The sequence below is a fragment of the Coregonus lavaretus genome (genome assembly GCF_964263955.1).
Source record: "Coregonus lavaretus genome assembly, chromosome: 19".
Lineage (NCBI taxonomy): Eukaryota > Metazoa > Chordata > Actinopteri > Salmoniformes > Salmonidae > Coregonus > Coregonus lavaretus.
Genome location: NC_140006.1, coordinates 45,073,156 through 45,095,918, shown reverse-complemented (window position 1 = coordinate 45,095,918; position 22,763 = coordinate 45,073,156). Strand labels below are relative to the sequence as shown.

Here is a 22,763-nt window from a genome sequence, read left to right as displayed (position 1 = left end):
CTCTGGATTGCTCCACCAGTCCCTGGTTTTCTCCACCAGTCTCTGGTTTGCTCCACCAGTCTCTGGTTTGCTCCACCAGTCCCTGGTTTGCTCCACCAGTCTCTGGTTTGCTCCACCAGTCTCTGGTTTGCTCCACCAGTCTCTGGTTTGCTCCACCAGTCCCTGGTTTTCTCCACCAGTCTCTGGTTTGCTCCACCAGTCTCTGGTTTGCTCCACCAGTCCCTGGTTTGCTCCACCAGTCTCTGGTTTGCTCCACCAGTCTCTGAGTTTTCTCCACCAGTCTCTGGGATTCTCCACCAGTCTCTGGTTTGCTCCACCAGTCCCTGGTTTGCTCCACCAGTCCCTAGTTTGCTCCACCAGTCTCTAGTTCGCTCCACCAGTCCCTGCGCTGCTCCACCAGTCTCTGGTTTGCTCCACCAGTCTCTGGTTTGCTCCACCAGTCCCTGGTTTGCTCCAACCGTCTCTGGGCTGCTCCACCAGTCTCTGGGCTACTCCACCAGTCTCTGGTTTGCTCCACCAAACTCTGGGCTACTCCACCAGTCTCTGGACTACTCCACCAGTCTCTGGTTTGCTCCACCAGTCTCTGGTTTGCTCCACACGTCCCGATTTGCTCCACCAGTCTCTGGTTTGCTCCACCAGTCCCTGGTTTGCTCCACCAGTCTCTGGGATACTCCACCAGTCTCTGGGCTACTCCACCAGTCCCTGGTTTGCTCCACCAGTCGCTGGGCTTCTCCACCAGTCTCAGAGCTACTCCACCAGTTTCTGGGCTACTATATTAGTCTCTGGTTTGCTCCACCAGACTCTGGACTACTCCACTAGTCTCTGGGCTACTCCACCAGTCTCTGGTTTGCGCCACCAGTCTCTGGTATGCTCCACCAGTCTATGGGGTTCTCCACCAGTCCCTGGGCTGCTCCACCAGTCTCTGGTTGCTCCCCTTGTCTCTGGGCTACTCCAGTCCCTGGTTTGCTCCACCAGTCTCTGGTTTGCTCCACCAGTCTCTGGTTTGCTCCACCAGTCTCTGGGCTACTCCACCAGTCCCTGGTTTTCTCCACCAGTCTTTGAGGTTCTCCACCAGTCCCTGGTTTTCTCCACCAGTCTCTGGGGTTCTCCACCAGTCCCTGGTTTTCTCCACCAGTCTCTGGGGTTCTCCACCAATCCCTGGTTAGCTCCACCAGTCCCTGGTTTGCTGTACCAGTCTCTGGTTTGCTCCACCAGTCTCTGGGGTTCTCCACCAGTCCCTGGTTTTCTCCACCAGTCTCTGGGGTTCTCCACCAGTCCCTGGTTTGCTCCAACAGTCCCTGGTTTGCTCCACCAGTCTCTGGTTTGCTCCACCAGTCTCTGGTTTGCTCCACCAGTTTCTGGGCTACTCCACCAGTCTCTGGGCTCCTCCACCAGTCGCTGGTTTGCTCCACCAGTCTCTGGTTTGCTCCACCAGTCTCTGGGCTACTCCACCAGTCTCTTGTTTGCACCACCAGTCTCTGGTATGCTCCACCAGCCTCTGGGCTACTCCACCCATCCCTGGTATGCTCCACCAGTCTCTGGGGTTCTCCACCAGTCCCTGGTTTGCTCCACCAGCCTCTGGTTGCTCCACCAGTCTCTGGTTTGCTCCACCAGTCTCTGGGCTTCTCCACCAGTCCCTGGTTTTCTCCATTAGTCTCTGGGCTACTCCACCAGTCCCTGGTTTTCTCCACCAGTCTCTGGGGTTCTCCACCAGTCCCTGGTTTTCTTCACCAGTCTCTGGGGTTCTCCACCAGTCCCTGGTATTCTCCACCAGTCTCTGGGGTTCTCCACCAGTCTCTGGTTTTCTCCACCAGTCCCTGGTTTTATCCACCAGTCTCTGGGGTTCTCCACCAATCCCTGGTTTGCTCCACCAGTCCCTGGTTTGCTCCACCAGTCTCTGGGGTTCTCCACCAGTCCCTGGTTTTCTCCACCAGTCTCTGGGGTTCTCCACCAGTCTCTGGTTTTCTCCACTAGTCCCTGGTTTTCTCCACCAGTCTCTGGTTTGCTCCACCAGTCTCTGTGCTACTCCACCAGTCCCTGGTTTGCTCCACCAGTCTCTGGGCTACTCCACCAGTCTCTGGTTTGCTCCACCAGTCCCTGGTTTTCTCCACCAGTCTCTGGTTTGCTCCACCAGTCTCTGGGCTACTCCACCAGTCTCTGGTTTGCTCCACCAGTCCCTGGTTTTCTCCACCAGTCCCTGGTTTGCTCCACCAGTCTCTGGTTTGCTCCACCAGTCTCTGGTTTGCTCCACTAGTTTCTGGTTTTCTCCACCAGTACCTGGTTTTCTCCACCAGTCTCTGGTTTGCTCCACCAGTTTCTGGTTTGATCCACCAGTCCCTGGTTTGCTCCACCAGTCTCTGGTTTGCTCCACCAGTCTCTGGGCTACTCCATTCTCAGGTTTGCTTCACCATTTATCAGAGCAGCAGATGAAAGTCATGAGACTGGCAATCACCAGCACTTTCTCCTGGTTCACCTTCGAGTGCCGCCGCAACAGCCATTCACTCTCACAGAGACACAACACACACACACACACACACACACACACACACACCCACACACACACACACACACACACACACACACACACACACACACACACACACACACACACACCAGTCTGGTTTGCTCCACCAGTCTCTGGGGTTCTCCACCAGTCCCTGGTTTTCTCCACCAGTCTCTGGGGTTCTCCACCAGTCTCTGGTTTGCTCCACCAGTCCCTGGTTTGCTCCACCAGTCCCTGGTTTGCTCCACCAGTCCCTGGTTTGCTCCACCAGTCCCTGGTTTGCTCCACCAGTCTCTGGGGTACTCCACCAGTCCCTGGTTTGCTCCACCAGTCCCTGGTTTGCTCCACCAGTCCCTGGTTTGCTCCACCAGTCCCTGGTTTGCTCCACCAGTCTCTGGTTTGCTCCACCAGTCTCTGGTTTGCTCCACCAGTCTCTGGTTTGCTCCACCAGTCTCTGGTTTGCTCCACCAGTCTCTGGTTTGCTCCACCAGTCCCTGTTTTTCTCCACCAGTCTCTGGTTTGCTCCACCAGTCTCGGGTTTGCTCCACCAGTCTCTGGTTTGCTCCACCAGTCTCTGGTTTGCTTCACCATTTAATAGAGCAGCAGATGAAAGTCATCAGGTTGGCAATCACCAGCACTTTCTCCTGGCTCACCTTCGAGTGCCGCCGCAACAGCCATTCACTCTCACAGAGACACAACACACACACACACACACACACACACACACACACACACACACACACACACACACACATACTGACACACACACACAGACACACACACACACACACACAAACTGGCAAACACACACACATACACAATGACACACTGACACACACACACACACACAAACTGGCAAACACACACACACACAACACACTGACACACACACACACACACACACACAACCTAATAATGGAGAAATGAATAGTCTGCCTTTGATATAATTAGGTAGATGGGCTGGTGGCTGTGGCATGAACAAGCTCGTTTAATTTAAAACGGTATGAGACATTTCTGTTTCTACCGCCAATGATAAAAGGGAAAAATCTTTGGAATGGAGCAGTACCACAAAGCAATACAATACTATTTGCATTTATATAGCTAGCACTCTTGAAGCGTTCATTAATTCACCCCCTAAAATATATGCCAAAAGAATTTCAGACAATGAGACTGCAAGCACACAAGAGTCCAGTGAATCAATCTGAAGCTATCAAATTCAAATAAAATCCTTTCCCCCAGGGTTCAAATACTTTTTTGAAATTATTCAAATACTTTGAATGCTTTAGCCTGCCTGGAGATGCTAAATGGGTGGGGTTTGCGGTTTTGCGACTATTCTATTGGTTCCATTGCACCAGGCAAGCCCAATCAAGCCCAGCTTAAGAATTTGAAAGATTTCAAATAGTATTTAAACCCAGGTCTGCTAAGAACCTGGAGGTGTGCTGGGGTAATTATGTTGGCTCTTTCAGATATGTCTGTCTATTTAGGAACGAGGGGCTCTCCGTCAGACTGAAAATAAAATTATGAAATGTGGAGACGCTTCTCCACCTGAGCTCAGAGCGGAGGGAGGCAGCGGGAGCCAATCTCCGTCCTGGATCTGTCGTTTATTGTTAGATGTTATGAACAAAGACTTGAAAGTGAGATGAGGAGAGGCCCTGAAATGTCAAGCATTCTTTCTTCTCTCCATCTCTCTCTCTCTTTCTCTCTGGGTCTCCCTCTCTCTTTCTCCTCTGTCTGTATCTCTTTCTCAAGGCCTCTCTCTCTCTCTCTCTCTCTCTCTCTCTCTCTCTCTCTCTCTCTCTCTCTCTCTCTCTCTCTCTCTCTCTCTCTCTCTCTCTCTCTCTCTCTCTCTCTCTCTCTCTCTCTCTCTCTCTCTCTCTCTCTCTCTCTATCTCTCTCTCTCTCTCTCTCTCTCTCTCTCTCTCTCTCTCTCTCTCTGTCTCTCTCCTCCATAACACAATAAGCTGAGGCACTACACTCTTAGAGAAAAGGGTTCCAAAAGCGTTCTTTGGCTGTTCCAGGTAAAAACCTTTTTGGTTCCAGGTAGAACTCTTTTGGGTTCCATGTAGAACAGGGTTCTACATTGAACCCAACAGGGTTCTACCTGAAACGAAAAGGGTTATTCAAAAGGTTCTCCTATGGGGACACCCAAAGAACCATTTTAGGTTCTAGATAGCACCTTTTTAGATAGCTTAAATTGCTGGGTATTTTCAAGGCACAGGGGAGTCGGAGGCTTGCTGTATACACGGACGTGTCAAACAAGTAGATATAAGAATCTGTGTTTGAATACATGCTAGTGGTGGTAAACAAGGGGGGTTGTTCTTGGCCCAAGCCTATTGTCTTCATCCGCCATCATGTCAGCGATAGGCTCGTTCATAAATGACAGAGTATGCTAATAATGCCAATAAGGAGACAAACCTACCGCTTGGTTACACAGCAGCCCTATTCAGATTCAGACACCAACAACTGCTTCCCAGCTTTCCCACGCACATTATGAAGATACTCTATATATACAAAAGTATGTGGACACCCCTTCAAATTTGGTGATTCTGCTATTTCAGCCACACCCGTTGCTGACAGGTGTATAACATTTACCACACACCCATGCAATCTCCATAGACAAACACTGGCAGTAGAATGGCCTTACTGAAGAGCTCAGTGACTTTCAACGTGGCACCCTCATGGTAGGCCACACAAGCTCACAGAACGGGACCGCCGAGTTCTGAAGCGCGTAGTGCGTAAAAATCGTCTGTCCTCGGTTGCAACACTCACTACCGAGTTCCAAACTGCCTCTGGAAGCAACGTCAGCACAATAACTGTTCGTCGGGAGCTTCATGAAATGGGTTTCCATGGCCGAGCAGCCACACACAAGCCTAAGATCACCATGCGCAATTCCAAATGTCGGCTGGAGTGGTGTGAAGCTCACCGCCATTGGACTCTGGAGCAGTGGAAACACGTTCTCTGGAGTGATGAATCACGCTTCACCGTCTGGCAGTCCAACAGATTAATCTGGGTTTGGCAGATGCCAGGATGCATAGTGCTAACTGTAAAGTTTGGTGGAGGAGGAATAATGGTCTGGGGCTGTTTTTCATGGTTCAGGCTAGGCCCCTTAGTTCCAGTGAAGGGAAATCTTAACGCTACAGCATACAATGACATTATAGACGATTCTGTGCTTCCAACTTTTGAGGCAACAGTTTGGGGAAGGCCCTTTCCTGTTTCAGCATGAACTGACACACTCATTATTTTGTGATTCTGCTAACTTGTCAAATTAATTTGGGAAATAGACTTTTCGATTGGTCATGTCTCTGTTTTTTTCCTATGAGTGTGAGAGATTGTAACCAAGGTATTGTCGAAAATGTAATTTATTGTGAACTTCCCCTTTTAACTTTCTGAACATGGCTTCCACCAGTGGGAATAACACTAGTAGGAATACTGTTGGAGCAGTTTGAAAATGTTTTCGTGATGGGAATGAGGTTACATTTAACATATTAGTCATTTACATATCGCAATCATTGCTAGTAAAACCTGTTACATTAGTTACTTTCAAAGTAATCTGTATACTATACCCCTGTCTGCCTGACCTGGGACACAAAGAAGCAAACAGAACTTTCCACAAAATAACTTCATACTTCCTTAGCTAGCGTGCTAACCATTACCCTACCATAAGGTTGCTGTAGACAGTAACTTCTTCACCTCTCCTATGAGAGATAGTAGCACGTTACCGTAAGTTACTCTTAGTATATAATAGCACTGATATTACTACTGTTACAAATTGTTGTTGCATATTACTTTAGTAAATACTTTGCAATTACATAGTAAAGTTTAGCAGTTTTTGTTAGAAGACGTCCTTTAAATAAAGGGGGATGATTGAGTCTAAGTATTGAATCAGGGCCGCCACCTGTGGTCTCCGTCTCAGCCGACCGTAATTGAATTGTCCTAAACAAAATCACCGTCTGGGAGGGCGACCGGCCAAACTCGACCCGACGACAAGCCCATCACTCAGGATATGACATGCATTTCGACGCCCCTGATTTGTTAGGAGGGTTAATGTGCTGGCGAACAGGGACACTCATTGGGCGGGGAAACGGCCAGCAGTCAGAGACTGGTAATTGATGTGTGCTGGCAGGCGAGACAGCTCCACAACATATTCCTTAATCGGGTGACATTTGCGGCGGGGGACGGTTGAGATTTAGGGTTAGTTGTGGAGGGGACGGTTGAGATGTAGGGTTAGCCACGATACAGGAAGTGAGACAGATGAACACTAAATGAGTGTGTCTGAAACAAGCTGGGTTTGTAATCTCGCTGGCGTAATTGGTGTTCGCCACCAGTGGACAAATGAGGCTTGTAATAGCCTGGTTCACCCTTTATCTCTGTTGCAATATGCTGCGTTTGATAGACGCACACACACACACACACACACACACACACACACATACACACACACACACACACACATACATACACACACACACATATATACACACAGATATAGACCCACACATACACACGCACATGAACACACACAGACAGACACACACCGTAGGTACGCACAAACGCCATGGGGTAAATATAGTATAATATATATATAAATAGCCATGGGGTAAATATAGTATAATATATAAATATAGCCATGGGGTAAATATAGTATAATATATATATATATATATATATATATAAATAGCCATGGGGTAAATATAGTATAATATATAAATATAGCCATGGGGTAAATATAGTATAATTTATAATATCACTCTGAGGTGATCGTCTTTGGGTCATTTGAGGACGCTGGGTGTTTACTGAAGGGTTGTGGTCAATTCAGGTTCCATTCTTTCAAATCAGGTTCCATTCTGTCAATTCAGGTAACCATTATGTCAATTCAGGTAACCATTCAGTCAATTCAGGTTCCATTCTGTCAATTCAAGTAACCATTCTGTCAATTCAGGTAATCATTCTGTCAATTGAAGTTCCATTCTGTCAATTCAAGTAACCATTCTGTCAATTCAGGTAACCATTATTTCAATTCAGGTAACCATTCTGTCATTTCAGGATCCATTCTGTCACTTCAAGTAACCATTCTGTCAATTCAGGTAACCATTCTGTCAATTCAGGTAACTATTCTGTCAAATCAGGGACCATTCTGTCATTTCAGGATCCATTCTGTCACTTCAAGTAACCATTCTGTCAATTCAGATAACTATTCTGTCAAATCAGGGACCATTATGTCAATTCAGGTTCCATTCTGTCCATTCAGGTACCATTCTGTCAATTCAGTCCCATTCTATCAATTCAGGTTCCTTTTCTGTCAATTCAGGAAATGAATTGAAATTGTCACATTCAATCAAAAAGCCACTTAATTACAATACCATTATGTTAATTTGTTCTGTTGAAATAATGTGGAAACATTTAAGGTAAAAAAAAATCACAATAAAAAATACATGAGTTACCTAAACCCTTTTTTGGTCCGGTGTGATGTTTCTCCACAGTGGTATGTTTGTGTCTAGATTTACATTTGTACAATCATTCTATAATCTGAAATCTGTTGTTTACATTCCCTGTGGCAGATATAAAGCAACTAACTTCTGTCGCCATGCTTTTGTTTACCTACATTTAACACTAACCCATTTTGTTTTCTTTGAGCCACCGCAAACTTGCATTTGGTATGGGTTTCTATTCATCCTTTCTGGTGGGCCTTTTTCTAAGCAGATGGTAGATATTATCCTCAGATGTGACATTGTGATACAGTTTCTAGTGCGTCTGTCCTGTGTAATGGTAGGAGATGACTACAAAGAGATCTCAAAGACAGGGTTTGACCCACTAGACTTGGAAGAATGACAGACATGAGCCTGGTCCTACTCTGTGCAGTCTCAGATATATTTCTGACATGACCTGAGCATCCTAAAGGGATAGACCCTGAACTAGGGCTGTTGCGGTGACCGGATTACCGCCACACCGGCAGTTATGAGTCACCGGACCGCTGAGTCACGGTAATATCCTCCTTTTCTGTGCTCTGTAGGGGGGGGGTCACTGTGAGTGACACGGGAGCAGGCACACAGAGAGAGAGAGAGTTTGCACTGGTAGGCAAACTTATTGCTAGTTATTCATCTCATCTGATTACATAGTACCTGTCTCGACTGCATCAAACCGAGAGAAGCTAGTTAAGCTAGCTAGCCAGCTAGGCTAATTGAGGCTAGCCTTCATAACGTTACTGCGCTTCTTCCCGTCCTACAGATACAAATAACAAGAACTCCATTCAGATTATTACAGTTTTTTCCAACTGCTTACACACAAAATATTTTCATGTCACACGATTTTTGAAACCTCTCACTCAAAGTGCAAAACTACACACAAAATCTCCAAAACCATAAGCTATTTCTCAGCCTTTGACTCAGTTGTCAATTGCATAAAAAACTTTTTTCAAAACACTACACACAATTCTCTACCTAAAACACAAAAATCTAACAGGAAGTGACTTGTATTTCCTTTTCCAAACACAACCAATCAAAATGCTACACTTATTCACCAGGTCAAACACACTCTCCTCACATGTTCAAACACTAATTGCTTAACTGATCACTAACCAATCACTGCTTTACTGTAGTATAGGACTGTTTTGAACAATGGATGCCAACAATGGACAGAGAGCAAGAGGAGTAGGAGGGAGAGAAAGGGGACAACAACGAGGACAAATTCAAAGACGAATAGTTGGAAGAGGAGGAGGAAGAGGAAGAGGAAGAAGAGGACGAGGGCAAAGAAGAGAAGGAAGGAGAGCCATCTCTGATGAGATTAGGGCAACACTTGTTGATCATGTGATCAACCACGGTTTGACCATGAGAGAGGCTGGACTGAGAGTCCAGCCCAACTTGAGTCGATTTACAGTGGCGTCCATAATTCGAACCTTCAGAAATGAGAACAGGTATGCAACTATCTAATGACTATTTTAGCATTAAAGTAATGTACTGTAAAATACGTATGACTGCATAGTATTGCATAAACATTTGTAACTCTAAGCCATCCATTTACTGCACTGCATTGAATGAATGAGGTTGGTTATCATGCTGTACTACATTTTTGTGTACATTGTTTACAGTTCCTATGCTGAACACATACTGTGTTTGAATTTTGTACAGAGTGGAAAGGCAAAGACATCATGGAGGACGAGGACGCTTGTTTACAGATGTACAGGAGACTGCAATTATAAATATGGTTTTGACCAACAATGCAATTAGGATTTGAGAGATAAGAGAACATATCTTGAATAATGACACTTATTTAACAACATCAATGCTGTAAGCCTGTCGATCATACAACGCATCCTCCAACGGCACCAAGTGACGATTAAACAACTTTACAAGGTGCCATTTGAGAGAAACTCTGACAGAGTCAAGAATCTGCGAAATACGGGGTCCGTACAACACCGGCCATATGCTCACTTTTCTGGATGCAATTTACACAATGCTTGTCCCTGATCCAGATCAGGAGCCTGCTAGATTTGTGGTTATATGGGACAATGTTAGTTTTCACCGGGCTGTTCTGGTCCAAAACTGGTTTGCCACCCATCCACAATTTGTAGTTTTGTACCTACCCCCATATTCACCTTTTCTAAATCCCATAGAGGAATTCTTCTCAGCCTGGCGCTGGAAAGTGTATGATCGCCAACCCTATGCCCACATGCTGCTTCTCCAGGCAATGGAGGACGCATGTGGGGACATAGAGGTTGCCTCTGTCCAAGGTTGGATACGCCATGCTAGGAGATACTTCCCTCGATGTTTGGCAAGAGAAAACGTATCTTGTGATGTGGACGAAGTATTGTGGCCAGACCCAGCCCGGAGAAGAGATGAAGCGTAGCTTAGCACTGGTGACTGCCCCCCCCCCTACCAATTCCTGGACTGCCCCCCCGGGACCCCACACACACAATTGTGTTCTTTACTGTATTCTAAAGAATATACTTTTGGTTTACATATGTTTATGGTTTTGTTGTATGCTACTGTATACAACAGTAATGTTTGGCCTAATAAATATTTTCTGTTTCTACATTGCATTGGTGTTTACAGTGTATTTGTTACCCCTCTCAGTAGATTACTTTCACTGTAGAACATTGTATTGAAATGTAGATATAAGCCTATGAAAGACCAAAGAGCTTTAGATTTAGAACAACAGTGTTTACATGGTATATCCAAAAATTTACTATTATGAAAGAAGTGTATGCCATTTAATGCAAATGCTTCATTCTGACATGTGTTTATGGCATTTTGAATGCAGTGTTACATTTTGAAGAAGATGTGAGGCATTTTGCATTTTGTGTGTGCAGTTTTGGGAATTGTGTGTAGCGTTTTGAAAAAAGGAGACATCGTTTTGAAAACGTGTGTAAGCAGTTGGAAAAAACTGTAAGTAGCAGTTTAGCACTTTAGATTTCGGTCGTTGTAGCCTTTGCTTCTCATTTCACTTTTAGTTTTGTCATTTTAATTCCATCTTCCATTGATTAGATATCTCCTTGCTACACAAGCAGAGCAATTTTCTCTCTTTCTCGCAGGAAGTGCAAGGAACAGAGCGCGTGCCTTTTTTGCGACTTTTTCCAAATCATCAATATAGAGGAGCATCATGCAGCCCATATACCGTAGAGTTGTGTATATATATATATGTATTGTAGAGTGGCCCATGTGTTTTGATTTCTAAGACATTGAGAGGTTTGTAGACCTATCACAACTAAAGATGCCAATTAACTCTAAATTAAGTATACAGGACCTGTTTTTCAAATTCTCCCTTTTATGCCCAACACAGAACAGCCGCTCCATGTACACACTCGTCTCTCGCTCTGCAATCGTTTCAGAACAATATCCTTTCTATTTAATATTCAGCTATGTTCACTTAATTCTTCTTACTATAAAATCGTATACTATATATAGCTTGTATGCGTGGAAGCCCGGTGATGCTAAACCTGTTTATGTTAATTTGGGTCAATTACTGTGAGACTGGCAGTCATTTGCATTACAGTTACCCGCTAACAAAATTCCATGACCGCCAAAGCCCTATCCTAAACTGAGTACCGAAGCATCCTAAATGGATAGATCCTAAACTGAGATACATTTGTAACTCAGTGAACCTGTTCAAGAGAAAAAAGCTCTACACAATCGCAGCACATGACAGCTGCTGTATGTTCCCTACCAGAAATGTACGTTTCAAAACATGTTGGAAATACAATAATTACAATTAATTACACAATAACACATTTTATTGTAATTACACAAAACAATTTGTCTTGAGATCATGTATTTGTATTCCAAATGTATCGAAACATTATTAAGTCATTTCACATGCCATGGAACATGTTAGAATTGTAAACGGAATGTGTTAATTCCCGGGAGGGTTTTTTCCCCTGAATAAAGATGATGATTGTGAGGACTCATCATGAGAGGCTGAATATCTGGCCTCGTTATGATTACTTATTTACATGATTATTTAAAAACATTCAGAGGGTGGTGTGCTATGTTTTCTTAACTCTTGGTCTGCAATTATTTTTTTTTACATATATTTTTTTCACATCAGTTGGGAAACACCCCTCAAATCTCAGAAGTGTTCCTTCCCTGTTTTTGTTTGCACAACTATAGCCCTTGCAAACATGTTGTATTTGAGGAAAACTGAAGGTACAGTATCTACCTATTAGGAACAATGTCTGCTAGCTATTTTGGCAGCATCCAAAAGCATTCTTCAGTTTCAGATGCTGTATTGATATTCTACTGCGCTAACTGCAATGTGGCCTTGACGGAATTGATCCCCTCACCTATTCAGAACTCTCAAAACCTTTGAGCAACTTTGAACAAATAACCCAATAGCTGAAAACTAAAGCAAACTAAAGCAGAAACAGTTCTACGTTTAAATTCAGCAGCAGCCAGACATTACAGTTTGGCTCAAAGCTTGGCACTAAGATGCCGTGCAGTGCAATTTAAGCAGCTATGGGGCAGTCACTTAGAAAACAGCATTGAGCTATGCCATGGAGACTGTCTTGTTATTGAGACAGCAAGCCTTTGCCCATAGAGAGTAAGGCGGTTATGGAATGGACTTCTGTGTTTTTCTCCCTGGTTCAATACTGTATATACATAGACTGAGCAGAACCAGAACAAAACACAACCCTGTCCCCCAAACTCTCTCTCTCTCTCTCTCTCTCTCTCTCTCTCTCTCTCTCTCTCTCTCTCTCTCTCCTCTCTCTCTCTCTCTCTCTCTCTCTCTCTCTCTCCTCTCTCTCTCTCTCTCTCTCTCTCTCTCTCTCTCTCTCTCTCTCTCTCTCTCTCTCTCTCTCTCTCTCTCTCTCTCTCTCTCTCTCTCTCTCTCTCTCTCTCTCTCTCTCTCTCTCTCTCTCTCTCTCTCTCTCTCTCTCTCTCTCTCTCTCTCTCTCTCTCTCCTCCATCTCTCTCTCTCTCTCTCTCTCTCTCTCTCTCTCTCTCTCTCTCTCTCTCTCTCGCTCTCTCTCTCTCTCTCTCTCTCTCTCTCTCTCTCTCTCTCTCTCTCTCTCTCCTCTCTCTCTCTCTCTCTCTCTCTCTCTCTCTCTCCGCTCTCTCTCTCTCTCTCTCTCGCTCACCACTCTCCTGAGTCTGGAGGGTTAAGATTGAGGACCTGAAAAGTAGGATGGTTTCAATAGAAGGGGAGAAAAAGCTATTGGCCTGGTTTGTGGCCCAGGCCCCTCAAGAGACGTGCGGGCCCCTAAATAAAGCTTCTCAGACAAAGAAAACATCTTTCTCTATATGAAACAGAGGGAGAGAAAGAGAGGTGGTGGCTGGGTAGAGGGGGGAAGAAAGATAGCATAAAGGGGGTCGGGAGGGAGAAGTGCAACAGAGATTTCCTGTTTGATATGATATAGAAGCCTGTTTCTATTCTCCAGACAAAGATGATAGGAAGAATGGATTGTATTAACATTTTTTTCCATTGAGAAATGCAAACAAACCCAAAGATACCCATAGGCCAATGATTTTAGGTTTTTACATAAAGCACTTTTATTAATAGCATTGAGTTATTATAAATCTCAGTAATCCCCAATGTGATATGAAAAACACTGTGTGGCGCTTTCGAACAACTCACACAAGGAAGTCAGATTTGAAATAGACTTGTTGGCCAAAATTAGCATTTTAACTTGAGATGCAGTGACTATATTTGAATGAAATCCATGGAAATAAAGAGCGAAGTTGGAACACATGCAAAATATTGAGCTTTGAAAATCTATCTTAGTAAACCACCTCTAATAAATAATAAATGACAGAAAAACACATTTTCTTAAAACAGATCTCCGAAAACTAGGGCACCTGTAGTGGTACCTGAGAAATGTAAAGCGTGTTGTACGTTGATGTATTGCGTTTACCAGGATATCCTTGACCAGGGCTGGAAATTGATATTCATGTGCTCCAGAAATGATCTGATTGTGAACAGACTGAGGTGTGCATAGAAGAAGAACAGAACAACTCAACATACAGTGAGGGAAAAAAAGTATTTGATCCCCTTATGATTTTGTACATTTGCCCAATGACAAAGAAATGATCAGTCTATAACTTTTAATGGTAGGTATATTTGAACAGTGAGAGATAGAATAACAACAACAAAAAAATCCAGAAAAATGCATGTGAAAAAGACCACTGCTCCCGAGTGGCGCAGTGGTCTAAGGCACTGCATCACAGTGCTAGCTGTGCCACTAGAGATCCTGGTTCGAATCCAGGCTCTGTCGTAGCCGGCCGCGACCGGGAGACCCATGGGGTGGTGCACAATTGGTCCAGGGTAGGGGAGGGAATGGCTGGCAGGGATGTAGCTCAGTTGGTAGGGCAACGCCAGGGTTGTGGGTTTGTTTCCCATGGGGGCCCAGTTTGAAAAAAATTAAAATAATGTATGCACTCACTATGCAACTGTAAGTCGCTCTGGATAAGAGCGTCTGCTAAATGACTAAAATGTAAAAATTTGCATTTTAATGAGGGAAATAAGTAATTGACCCCCTCTCAATCAGAAAGATTTCTGGCTCCCAGGTGTCTTTTAAAGGGAGTGCTCCTAATCTCAGCTTGTTACCTGTATAAAAGCCACCTGTCCACAGAAGCAATCAATCAATCAGATTCCAAACTCTCCAAGGATGTCAGGGACAATATTGTAGACCTACACAAGGCTGGAATGGGCTACAAGACCATCGCCAAGCAGCTTGGTGAGAAGGTCACAACAGTTGGTGCGATTATTCGCAAATGGAAGAAACACAAATTAACTGTCAATCTCCCTCGGCCTGGGGCTCCATGCAAGATCTCACCTTGTGGAGTTGCAATGATCATGAGAACGGTGAGGAATCAGCCCAGGACTGAATCAGCCCAGAACTTGAGATCACTGTTGTCAATGATCTGAAGGCAGCTGGGACCATAGTCACCAAGAAAACAATTGGTAACACACTACGCCATAAAGGACTGAAATCTTGCAGCGCCCGCAAGGTCCCCCTGCTCAAGAAAGCACATATACAGGCCCGTCTGAAGTTTGCCGATGAACATCTGAATGATTCAGAGGAGAACTGGGTGAAAGTGTTGTGGTCAGATGAGACCAAAATGGAGCTCTTTGGCATCAACTCAACTCGCCGTGTTTGGAGGAGGAGGAATGCTGCCTATGACCCCAAGAACACCATCCCCACCGTCAAACATGGAGGTGGAAACATTATGCTTTGGGGGTGTTTTTCTGCCAAGGGGACAGGACAACTTCACCACATCAAAGGGACGATGGACGGGGCCATGTACCGTCAAATCTTGGGTGAGAACCTCCTTCCCTCAGCCAGGGCATTGAAAATGGGTTGTGGATGGGTATTCCAGCATGACAATGACCCAAAACAGACGGCCAAGGCAACAAAGGAGTGGCTCAAGGAGAAGCACATTAAGGTCCTGGAGTGGCCTAGCGAGGCTCCAGACCTTAATCCCATAGAAAATCTGTGGAGTGAGCTGAAGGTTTGAGTTGCCAAACATCAGCCTCGAAACCTTAATGACTTGGAGAAGATCTACAAAGAGGAGTGGGACAAAATCCCTGCTGAGATTTGTGCAAACCTGGTGGCCAACTACAAGAAACGTCTGACCTCTGTGATTGCCAACAAGGGTTTTGCCACCAAGTACTAAGTCATGTTTTGCAGAGTGGTCAAATACTTATTTCCCTCATTAAAATGAAAATCAATTTATAACATTTTTGACATGCGTTTTTCTGGATTTTTGTTGTTGTTATTCTGTCTCTCACTGTTCAAATAAACCTACCATTAAAATTATAGACTGATCATGGCTTTGTCAGTTGTCAAACGTACAAAATCAGCAGGGGATCAAATACTTTTTTCCCTCACTTTAATCTCAACACACATTTCCCATCTGTTTTGTTTTATGTATTGTTCTACCAAATCAAACCATTTCAACAGTATCTATTCTATATTAGTTAAATGGTATGTACTGTGTTTGTTAATAAATGGTTTAGAATTTCCTTATTCTGTGGAGTTTGGACGGAGAGAGAAACATACAGTGAGGGAAAAAAGTATTTGATCCCCTGCTGATTTTGTACGTTTGCACACTGACAAAGACATGATCAGTCTATGATTTTAATGGCAGGTTTATTTGAACAGTGAGAGACAGAATAACAACAAAAAAATACAGAAAAACGCATGTCAAAAATGTTATGAATTGATTTGCATTTTAATGAGGGAAATAAGTATTTGACCCCTCTGCAAAACATTACTTAGTACTTGGTGGCAAAACCCTTGTTGGCAATCACAGAGGTCAGACGTTTCTTGTAGTTGGCCACCAGGTTTGCACACATCTCAGGAGGGATTTTGTTCCACTCCTCTTTGTAGATCTTCTCCAAGTCATTAAGGTTTCAAGACTGACGTTTGGCAACTCAAACCTTCAGCTCCCTCCACATATTTTCTATGAGATTAAGGTCTGGAGACTGGCTAGGCCACTCTAGGACCTTAATGTGCTTCCTCTTGAGCCACTCCTTTGTTGCCTTGGCCGTGTGTTTTGGGTCATTGTCATGCTGGAATACCCATCCACAACCCATTTTCAATGCCCTGGCTGAGGGAAGGAGGTTCTCACCCAAGATTTGATGGAACATGGCCCCGTCCATCGTGCCTTTGATGCGGTGAAGTTGTCCTGTCCCCTTAGCAGAAAAACACCCCCAAAGCATAATGTTTCCACCTCCATGTTTGACGGAGGGGATGGTGTTCTTGGGGTCATAGGCAGCATTCCTCCTCCTCCAAACACGGCGAGTTGAGTTGATGCCAAAGAGCTTGATTTTGGTCTCATCTGACCACAACACTTTCACCCAGTTCTCCTCTGAATCATTCAGATGTTCATTTGCAAACTTCAGACGGCCCTCTATATGTGCTTTCTTGAGCAGGGGGACCTTGCGGGCGCTGCAGGATTTCAGTCCTTCACGGCGTAGTGTGTTACCAATTGTTTTCTTGGTGACTATGGTCCCAGCTGCCTTGAGATCATTGACAAGATCCTCCCGTGTAGTTCTGGGCTGTTTCCTCACCGTTCTTATGATCATTGCATCTCCACGAGGTGAGATGTTGCATGGAGCCCCAGGCCGATGGAGATTTACAGTTATTCTGTGTTTCTTCCATTTGCAAATAATCACACCAACTGTTGTCACCTTCTCACCAAGCTGCTTGGCAATGGTCTTGTAGCCCATTCCAGCCTTGTGTAGGTCTACAATATTTTCCCTAACATCCTTGGAGAGCTCTGTGGTCTTGGCCATGGTGGAGAGTTTGGAATCTAATTGATTGATTGCTTCTGTGGACAGGTGTCTTTTATACAGGTAACAAGCTGAGATTAGGAGCACTCCCTTTAAGAGTGTGCTCCTAATCTCAGCTCATTACCTGTATAAAAGACACCTGGGAGCCAGAAATCTTTCTGATTTAGAGGGGGTCAAATACTTATTTCCCTCATTAAAATGCAAATAAATTTATAACATTTTTGACATGCGTTTTTCTGGATTGTTTTGTTGTTATTCTGTCTCTCACTGTTCAAATAAACCCACCATTAAAATTATAGAGTGATCATTTCTTTGTCAGTGGGCAAACTTACAAAATCAGCAGGGGATCAAATACTTTTTTCCCTCACTGTAGCTACTCTTCAATCCCTTAGTAAGGTAATGTCATGGCTTTTGAAGGTCGTCGGGGAGTTTGAACTAGATGTCAAAATAAATCCTATTTCCACTAAAACAATGATTTTGGGCGATATTATGACTAAATGTACTACATTTTCTGGAATACTAACCCAGATTGTTTGGAGTGTTTTTTTATCATTCAGTTCTGGAATTATTTCAAATAATCAATTCGATATATTGAGAAACTCAATATTGACACTGGTTCCATTTTGGGGTGTTATTAATCTCATATTTCCACAGTTGTTTTGTATTGTATTGTAACCTCTGCGCTTCCCCCTTGTAGCTGCACTCGGATGTGGACAAGGGTGAAGGGCGGGTGAAGTACGTGCTCAATGGCGAGGGAGCTACCTCCATCTTCACCATCGACGAGAACACGGGTGACATCCATGCCACCAAGCGTCTGGACCGCGAGGAGCAGGCTTACTACACACTCCGGGCTCAGGCCAGGCACCGCGACACCAACCTGCCCGTGGAACCAGAGTCTGAGTTTGTCATCAAGGTCCAGGATATTAACGACAATGAGCCCAAGTTCCTGGACGGGCCCTACTCAGCCAGAGTCCCCGAGATGTCCCCGGTGGGTGAGTAACATCAAGTGACCCGGCGGGTCAAAAAACAGAGCAAAAAACAGTTTCTGGTTGGAATGATGTCATTTTAACCAGGTCATGTCAAAGACATCATGTCAATGAAATCATTTCAACCACGTTATTTCAACCACGTCATGTCAACCAAGTCACGTCAGCCACGTCATGTCAATGACGTTCGTTCATACACGTTATTTCAACCACAGCAGGTCAACCACGTCATGTCAATTACGTTATTTCAACCAAGTCATGTCAACCTGTTTTGCCTGCTGGAAAGGCCTATAGGGTGTTGCAGAACATTCATAGGGGATGACAAGCAATAGACATACACTGTAGTAGTATGAACACTGTATTAGTATGGACACTGTAGTAGTATGGACACTGTATTAGTATGGACACTGTAGTAGTATGGACACTGTAGTAGTATGGACTAGTATGAAGACACTGTAGTAGTATGAACACTGTATTAGTATGGACACTGTAGTAGTATGGACACTGTAGTAGTATGGACTAGTATGAAGACACTGTAGTAGTATGGACACTGTATTAGTATGGACACTGTAGTAGTATGGATACTGTAGTAGTATGGACTAGTATGAAGACACTGTAGTAGTATGGACACTGTATTAGTATGGACACTGTAGTAGTATGGACACTGTAGTAGTATGGACTAGTATGAAGACACTGTAGTAGTATGGACACTGTAGTAGTATGAACACTGTAGTAGTATGGACACTGTAGTAGTATGGACACTGAAGTAGTATGAAGACACTGTAGTAGTATGAAGACACTGTAGTAGTATGAAGACAATGTAGTAGTATGGACACTGTAGTAGTATGGACACTGTAGTAGTATGGACACTGTTTTAGTATGAAGACAATGTAGTAGTATGGACACTGTAGTAGTATGAAGACACTGTAGTAGTATGAAGACTGTAGTAGTATACAGACTACATGGTCTCCTGAGTGGTGCAGTGGTCTAAGGCACTGCATCGCAGTGCTAACTGTGCCACTAGAGATCCTGGTTCGAATCCAGGCTCTGTCGCAGCCGGCCGCGACCGGGAGAATCATGGGCGGCGCACAATTGGCCCAGCGTCGTCCAGGGTAGGGGAGGGAATGGCCGGCAGGGATGTAGCTCAGTTGATAGAGCATGGCGTTTGCAACGCCAGGGTTGTGGGTTCGTTTCCCACGGGGGGCCAGTATAAATATATATATGTATTCACTAACTGTAAGTCGCTCTGGATAAGAGCGTCTGCTAAATGACTAAAATGTAAATGTAGTATGGACACTGTAGTAGTATGAAGACTGTAGTAGTATGGTAACTGTTTTAGTATGAAGACAATGTAGTAGTATGGACACTGTAGTATAATGAAGATACTGTAGTAGTTTGAAGACACTGTAGTAGTATGGACACTGTAGTAGTATGGACACTGTATTAGTATGAAGACACTGTAGTAGTATGGACACTGTAGTAGTATGAATATACTGTAGTAGTATGGACACTGTAGTAGTATGAATATACTGTAGTAGTATGGACACTGTAGTAGTATGATTATACTGTAGTAGTATGAAGACTCTGTAGTAGTATGAAGACACTGTAGTAGTATGGACACTGTAGTAGTATGTTCACTGTATTAGTATGAAGATGCTGTAGTACTATGAAGACACTGTAGTAGTATGAAGACACAGTAGTAGTATGGACACTGTAGTAGTATGGACACTGTAGTATTATGGACACTGTATTAGTATGAAGACACTGTAGTAGTATGGACACTGTAGTAGTATGAAGACACTGTAGTAGTATGGACACTGTAGTAGTATGAATATACTGTAGTAGTATGGACACTGTAGTAGTATGGACACTGTAGTAGTATGAAGACACTGTAGTAGTATGAAGACACTGTAGTAGTATGGACACTGTAGTAGTATGGACACTGTAGTAGTATGAAGACACTGTAGTTGTATGGACACAGTAGTAGTATGGACACTGTAGTATTATGGACACTGTGTTAGTATGAAGACACTGTAGTAGTATGGACACTGTAGTAGTATGAAGACACTGTAGTAGTATGGACACTGTAGTAGTATGAAGACACTGTAGTAGTATGAAGACACTGTAGTAGTACGGACACTGTAGTAGTATGAAGACACTTTCGTAGTATGAAGACACTGTATTAGTATGAAGACACTGTAGTACTATGGACACTGTAGTAGTATGGACACTGTAGTAGTATGGACACTGTAGTAGTATGAAGGCACTGTAGTAGTATGAAGACAACATAGTAGTATGAAGACAATGTAGTAGTATGGACCATGTAGTAGTATGGACACTGTAGTAGTATGAAGACACTGTAGTAGTATGGACACTGTAGTAGTATGAAGACATTGTAGTAGTATGGACACTGAAGTAGTATGAAGATACTGTAGTAGTATGGACACTGTAGTAGTATGGACACCGTAGTAGTATGGACACTGTAGTAGTATGAAGACACTATAGTAGTATGAAGATACTATAGTAGTATGGACACTGTAGTAGTATGGACACTGTAGTTGTATGGACACTGTAGTAGTATGAAGACACTGTAGTAGTATGGAGACACTGTAGTAGTATGAAGACACTGTAGTAGTATGGACACTAGTAGTATGGACACTGTAGTAGTATGAAGACACTGTAATATTATGAAGACACTGTAGTAGTATGGACACTGTAGTAGTATGGACACTGTAGTAGTATGAAGACCCTGTAGTAGTATGAAGACACTGTCGTAGTATGAAGACACTGTATTAGTATGAAGACACTGTAGTAGTATGGACACTGTAGTAGTATGGACTAGTATGAAGACACTATAGTAGTAGGGACACTGTAGTAGTATGGACACTGTAGTAGTATGGACACTGCAGTAGTATGAAGGCACTGTAGTACTATGAAGACAACGTAGTAGTATGAAGACACTGTAGTAGTATGGACACTGTAGTAGAATGAAGACACTGTAGAAGTATGGACACTGTAGTAGTATGAAGACATTGTAGTAGTATGGGACACTGTAGTATTATGGACACTGTAGTAGTATGGACACTGTAGTAGTATGAAGACACTATACTAGGCGAAGACACTGAATATGTTTACATGCACACTAATAATTCGATACTGTACTGATAATGGCAGTAGGCACCTTATTCTGCTTATCTTTAATTGGCGTAAGGTCAAAATGGAAGTAAGCGTACACCTGGTTTTCTGAGCAATCTTTCAAATGATTAGGACATGTAAACACCTTAATTGGCGTTCTTGCGGTGTATTTGATCTGCGCATCTGCTAGCACCAGCCCAGTGATCCTCCCTATTTAGCGCGAGTGCAGTGAGTTTAAAAATAACTGTCAATCTCCCTCGGCCTGGGGCTCCATGCAAGATCTCACCTTGTGGAGTTGCAATGATCATGAGAACGGTGAGGAATCAGCCCAGAACTACACGGGAGGATCTTGTCAATGATCTCAAGGCAGCTGGGACGATAGTCACCAAGAAAACAATTGGTAACACACTACACCGTGAAGGACTGAAATCCTGCAGCGCTCACAAGGTCCCCCTGCTTAAGAAAGCACATATACATGCCTGTCTGAAGTTTGCGAATGAACATCTGAATGATTCAGAGGAGAACTGGGTGAAAGTGTTGTGGTCAGATGAGACCAAAATCGAGCTCTTTGGCAACAACTCAACTCGCTGTGTTTGGAGGAGGAGGAATGCTGCCTATGATCCCAAGAACACCATCCCCACCGTCAAACATGGAGGTGGAAACATTATGCTTTGGGGGTGTTTTTCTGCTAAGGGGACAGGACAACTTCACCGGATCAAAGGGACGATGGACGGGGCAATGTACTGTTAAATCTTGGGTGAGAACCTCCTTCCCTTAGCCAGGGCATTGAAAATGGGTCGTGGATGGGTATTCCAGCATGACAATGACCCAAAACACACGGCCAAGGCAACAAAGGAGTGGCTCAAGAAGAAGCACATTAAGGTCCTGGAGTGGCCTAGCCAGTGTCCAGACCTTAATCCCATAGAAAATCTGTGGAGGGAGCTGAAGGTTCGAGTTGCCAAACGTCAGCCTCGAAACCTTAATGACTTGGAGAAGATCTGCAAAGAGGAGTGGGACAAAATCCCTCCTGAGATGTGTGCAAACCTGGTGGCCAACTACAAGAAACGTCTGACCTCTGTGATTGCCAACAAGGGTTTTGCCACCAAGTACTAAGTAATGTTTTGCAGAGGGGTCAAATACTTATTTCCCTCATTAAAATGCAAATCAATTTATAACATTTTTGACATGCGTTTTTCTGGATTTTTTTTGTTGTTATTCTGTCTCTCAATGTTCAAATAGACCTACCATTAAAATTATAGACTGATCATGTCTTTGTCAGTGGGCAAACGTACAAAATCAGTAGGGGATCAAATACTTTTTTCCCTCACTGTAGGCCATAGTGCAAAATAGTTACAATTTTGTTTTATAACATTGGAATGATACATGTGCAAAATATGATGTGCAAATAGAGA

At 43.9% G+C, this 22,763-nt stretch overlaps 1 protein-coding gene across 1 annotated transcript in view; it reads left to right on the top strand.

Annotated features, from left to right (window-relative positions):
• The window catches only part of LOC311146911 (cadherin-7-like), a gene marked incomplete at its 5' end in the record, with an annotated part of 116,960 nt that overhangs the window by 15,103 nt on the left and 79,094 nt on the right, over positions 1–22,763 (top strand). The window contains one exon of the mRNA XM_084183538.1: positions 17,928–18,222. Within this exon, the coding sequence (XP_084039664.1) occupies positions 17,928–18,222 (295 nt within the window). The remainder of the gene's footprint in view (positions 1–17,927; positions 18,223–22,763) is intronic.